Raw genomic sequence first — 5,682 nt, 5'->3', positions numbered from 1 at the left:
AGTTTTTTTTTTTTTTTCTTTTTTTCTGTCTATATCTTAGTAAGCTTCTCAAACATGTGTGTGTATGTGTTTTTTTTTTTTCATGTGTCAAATCTGTATCGGCAGAAGAGGGCTCTCTGAACTAGTGACACCAACAAATGAAATTCCTCAAAATCGAGTGAGAAGAAAACGGTCCTCAAAATCCTCCACTCCATAAATCCTCCATAATTTGTTACAAGAGAATCTGTGTTTGGTACAACAATATGACAAACAAACACCCAAAAACCCTCCATAACAAAATTTTAACGAAGAAAACAGAAGAATAATTGTACAAATTGCTTCCAACTTTTGTTTTTTTGGAAAGATTCCAATATTTTGAAGCCTCTCTGTCTTGGCTACAATCCAAGGCAGAGATCAGACGAAGCCGAAGGCATTTTGCCTTCGTATTAATAAAGTCAAATCATGGCATTTCAAGATTTTGACCAAATTACAGAACGTCGAAGACTTGAAAGAAAACAAAAATTGAAAAGGAGAATCATACTTGGTGTTGTCGTAGCCGTTCTAATTCTTTCAGCAGCTATTGTGGCATTCTTGATATTCCTTAACAATGCCCAACAAGATGAAGCCGAAGGGGATGACGTGCCCAACGTGGAGAGTGTCAACAATGAAGATAAGGACACGTCACCTGGTATCTCCGGTTACGATGGAAATAACGACCAAAAAATCTTGCAAACCCAAAAGGCCGTGAAAACCGTATGTCAGTCAACGGATTATAAAGAAACATGCGAGAGTCATCTTGAGAAATCGTTGAGTTCTACAAAACCTTCGGGAATACCCCAACCCGAGGATCTTGTGAACGCCGCCATATCCGTGGCCTCTGATGAGCTCAATAATGCCATTGAACAAACCTCTAAAGCCATGAAAGACGAGCAGAAAGCGATACACGATGTTTGCAAGCAAGTTCTCGAGGATGCACAAGACGACTTCAATCGGTCACGAAATGCAGCCATGGATGGCACCGCTGTTCTTGATTTAGACAGTTGGTTGAGTGCGGTGATTGCGTATCAGCAAACCTGCATCGATGCAATTACAGAAGACGCGACCAGGGCGAGCGTCGAAAAGGCTTTAAAGACCACCAAGGAACTCACCAGCAATTCTCTGGCCATCGTCTCCTCATTCGACAAAGGAGCAGCACCACCTGCAACCACCAATCGACGACTTCTATCTCGACGCCCAGATGAACTTCCTATCTGGTTGACACATGAAACCCGAAGGTTACTAAAGGCCGACGCTCCAACACAGACTCCAAATGCGACTGTCGCTAAAGATGGTTCGGGTGATTTCTCCACCATTTCTAAGGCGTTGGAAGGGATCCCGGAGAAGTATGAAGGTCGATATGTCATTCACATTAAAGCAGGCGTGTTCGAAGAGAACGTGATTGTAACGAAAAAAATGGTAAACGTCACAATGTATGGCGATGGATCGCAAAAGACGATCATCACGGGGAAGAAAAACTTCGTAGACGGCGTGCCTACATTCCAAACAGCGACATTTGGTATGCATGCATCTATACAACTCTTACCTACAATTTGCTTGAAGCTTGTTAGTTGCTATCGTTATGATGAAGTAGCGAAGTTGTTAATGACTGAACGTATGCAGCGGCTATCGGGGAAGGATTTATCGCTCAGTCAATTGGATTTAAAAACACAGCAGGTCCTGAAAAACATCAAGCAGTCGCACTGAGAGTGCAATCTGATCGTTCGATATTCTTGAATTGTCGGATGGAGGGATATCAAGATACATTGTATGCGCAAACACACAGGCAGTTCTATCGTGGGTGCGACATACTCGGGACAATAGATTTCATATTTGGAGATGCTGCTGCGGTCTTTCAGACGTGTGAGATTTTAATCAGAAAGCCGATGGAGAAACAAAAGAACATAGTGACTGCTCAGGGAAGAAGCGACAAGCGTCAAACGACAGGGATGGTGTTACAGAAATGCAAGATTACCGCAGATTCATCTCTGGAGCCTGAAAAGTCAAAGATTGAAAGTTATCTTGGGAGGCCATGGAAAGAGTTTTCGAGAACAATCGTTATGGAATCAGAGATTGGAGATGTCATTCGTTCAGATGGTTGGTTGCCATGGGAAGGAGACTTTGCGCTTCAAACGCTTTACTACGCAGAGTATAACAACATAGGTCCGGGATCTCAGGTCAAAGATAGAGTTAAATGGCCTGGTTATCAGAATGATTTCAAGAAGGAAGAAGCGATCAAATACACTGTAAGCCAATTTATACAAGGTGAAAGTTGGTTAAAAGGTAGCAAGGTTCCTGTTCGTCTTGGCTTTTATAGCTGATGGAGTTGAAGATTATTCTCAAAGGTTCCAAAAAATGAAAGCAAGGCAACACTTCAACGACTGCATATGATCGACTAGCCATGCAACGGGACTCGTTTTACTCGAATAAAGATTTGCACAAGTAGATACGATCACATTTTTTAGTATGAAACATGTTTAAAAGTAGTTCATAGTGTTGGTTTTTCTTTAGAGTTGCTATTTGTATTGGAATAGCTAATCGTGGTCGCATAAAGAATCCGTAGCGCAAAGCTAAAAGTTTGATGATGAAATCAGTTCGAAGTGGATAGGTTTTGAAGACTCCTCCAATCTTGGTGCTCAGAATTTTTGTATAATGTATATGTTGCATCCAAACCACCAAATAATAATTGATAATTAGGGTCGGTTGTTAATAAAAAATTAAACTAAATAATCATGCTAAAATACGATAAAGAAATACTAATTCATACCAGCTAGCTAGGTTTTTTTTTTTTTTTTTAAACAACATAGCACACACATTCTAATGTATATCGGTTAAATTGAGGGGAACATCTTACTATACCACTAGGCCAAATGCATATTGGTTAAATTGAGTTTCATTAACATGATATTAGTACTAGAACACCATGATAAAGCTCGGAGTATAAACACTTTATTGATCTGGGTCAAGAACTCTAATTGGAACCCTAAATGGTTAAAGTATGTTGCAATTAGCACATAAAATTGACAATATGAGTTGGATTATTCAAAGATATTACAATGTAATTTTGATTATTAGATTGGGTTCATGAATATTGAAGTATTAGTATAACCTATGGATTAGAAGATCACTAAAGTACTTCATAATTGGTAAAACTCTGTCGATTTGAGGGAAAATGATTTATAAACCCAATAAAGCTTCCAAACCGTTCAAAAAAAACTCCAATTATGTTTTGTTTGTTAACATTTTGTCTAAAAAATGTCAACTAACTTACATTTTTGTTCAGTTCTCATTAGGGTCAACCGGCTATTGAAAGTCAACGAATGACATGGCTAATGACGTGAAATTAAATATCGGGAAAATGACTTGTAAGACCAATGAAGTTTCAAAACCGTTCAAAAAACTCTAATCATGTTTTGTATGTTCAAAAAAACCCAACGAACTTAACCTTTTGTCAAAAAAACCCCAACGGACTTATGCTTTTTTCGATTCTCATTAGAGGCAACCAGATTCATTAGGTATACAATTAGTTGGAAAATGACATGACATTATATTTAATGACATGAAATAAACAAATTAGAATTGCCCTTTATATATCATTTAGGGCTTTGAGAAGAGAAAAACAAATGACGTCTATGTTCGGTCTCTTGTAATGGCTACTTATTCTTCTGCCTCTCAATTGTTAATGCCCAACTCAAGATATACAAAGAAGATATTTGATGATGCAAACCCTTGTGGACGTGGACGCCCTTCTCGGATTTGGACTTTTAGAACGGAGGATCATCCAGACAAAAAAGTCCAGGGCTTGTTCGAACAGATGGGTAAGTGTAATTGAAAACTTTATCATGTCTATCTTCTATCTATTTGGTTGATTATCTTAATAAGTTCTTAATAAAGCTTTCAATTACACTTATCATATCTATCTTCTATATATCTGTTTGGTTCCTTCAAAAACAAGAACTTATTAAGATAATCAATCAAATAGTAGAAGATAGACATGATAAAAGCTTTCAATTACACTTACCCATCTGTTCGAACAAGCCCTAAACTTTTTCTCTAGATGATCCTCCATTCTAGATGTCGAAATACGAGAAAGGCGTCCACATCCACAAGGGTTTGCATCATCAAATATCTTATTTGTAGATCTTGAGTTGGACATCAATGATTCGGAGGAAGAAGAAGCAGTAGCCATTACAAGAGATCGAACGCAGACTTCGTTTGTTTTTCTCTTCTCCAAGCCCTAGATCGATATATAAAGGGCAATTCTAATCTGTTTATTTCATGTCATCAAATATAATGTCATGTCATTTTCCAACTAATTATATACCTAATTAATATGGTTGCCTCTAATGAGAATCGAACAAAAGCGTAAGTTCGTTGGGGTTTTTTGGACAAAATGTTAAGTTAGTTGGGTTTTTTTGAACATACAAAACATGATTGGGGTTTTTTGAACGGTTTCGAAACTTTGTTGGTCTTACAAGTCATTTTCCCAATATTTAATTCCACGTCATAAGCCATGTCATTCGTTGACTTTCAATAGTCGGCTGACCCTAATGAGAGTTGAACAAAAGTGCAAGTTAGTTGGGTTTTTTTAGACAAAAAGTTAAGTTCGTTGGGTTTTCTTGAACAGACAAAACATAATTTGGGTTTTTTGAACGGTTTTGAAACTTCTTTGGGTTTATAAGTCATTTTCCCAATGTTTTCATTAGAAGGATTAGTGTTATGGAAAAAGGGATACATGATGGATTTGTTAAAGTTTTGGTTGTTGGGAATTTGATGTAATCTAAAAGCTTTAAATAAAACAAGTATTACAATGGAAATAATATTTTAAAAGTTTTAATCTCATAGGTATGGATCCAGTCAGAAAAAGATTATTAATTGTACGATGTTTAGAATGCTTACCATTGTAGGATATTACAAGCAATCTCTTATTTATTTAAGTTGACAAATAATGAAATTTTATCAAATTAATATTTATTATTTACTACGTATCTTTTATGAGTTTTAGTAAGCACATAAAACAGGGGAAATTAAGTAATATTAACCACTTTTTAATGTATATTTGAACAAAATTGTAACGTCTCAAATTCTAGAATATATATATTTTTCATTTTTAAAAGAGAATAAACATCCGTTTTGACAAAGTTACGTTCAAGTCAAACCATCTGTTCATAAATCATAATTCAAAATCAGATTTATAAGGAAACATTACGGAATCTCGATTCATTAAACGGTTGATGTGCGTGTGTACAGTCTCGCATTTGACATTCGATAAGTACCTGAAAAACATTTAATTCACAACTGTAAGCCGAACCTTAGTGAGTTTACCAAAATACTTCACACAACAATACACATACAATGCAAGCACACATGAGCCTTTAGTTTGTCTGGACTGCCACGCAAGGCCTACAGGATGCCTGGAATGCTCTCATGAGTCTACAATCTGACTGGACCGTCTCTCAAGGCCTACAGTACAACTGGACCGCTCCCTTGGGTCAACTGTCTGACTGGACCGCCTCGCAAGGTCTGCAGTACACATGGACCGCCCGGGTATTTTAGCCTACAACACAAAGCAGGATCGCCTCAACCCAACCACAATATGTCGACATATGAAAACAAATAAACAATAACTAGCAAACATAGGTAATCATACATATCTACCAATCTAAC

At 37.1% G+C, this 5,682-nt stretch overlaps 1 protein-coding gene across 1 annotated transcript; it reads left to right on the top strand.

Annotated features, from left to right (window-relative positions):
• The first annotated feature begins 266 nt into the window (after nucleotides 1–266).
• On the top strand, nucleotides 267–2,686 carry LOC145132909 (putative pectinesterase/pectinesterase inhibitor 45). The gene is made up of 2 exons (XM_079067862.1): nucleotides 267–1,534; nucleotides 1,639–2,686. Exons 1-2 carry the CDS (start codon nucleotides 442–444, stop codon nucleotides 2,334–2,336), a joined length of 1,791 nt encoding a protein of 596 aa, XP_078923988.1. The 5' UTR covers nucleotides 267–441; the 3' UTR covers nucleotides 2,337–2,686.
• Nucleotides 2,687–5,682: the final 2,996 nt, after the last annotated feature.

The sequence above is a fragment of the Lactuca virosa genome, chromosome 8 (genome assembly GCF_052849685.1).
Source record: "Lactuca virosa cultivar CGN04683 chromosome 8, Lactuca_virosa_CGN04683_v6, whole genome shotgun sequence".
Classification (NCBI taxonomy): domain Eukaryota; kingdom Viridiplantae; phylum Streptophyta; class Magnoliopsida; order Asterales; family Asteraceae; genus Lactuca; species Lactuca virosa.
The sequence above is the reverse complement of the archived record's forward strand: the minus strand, read 5'-3'. Positions and strand labels throughout refer to the sequence as shown.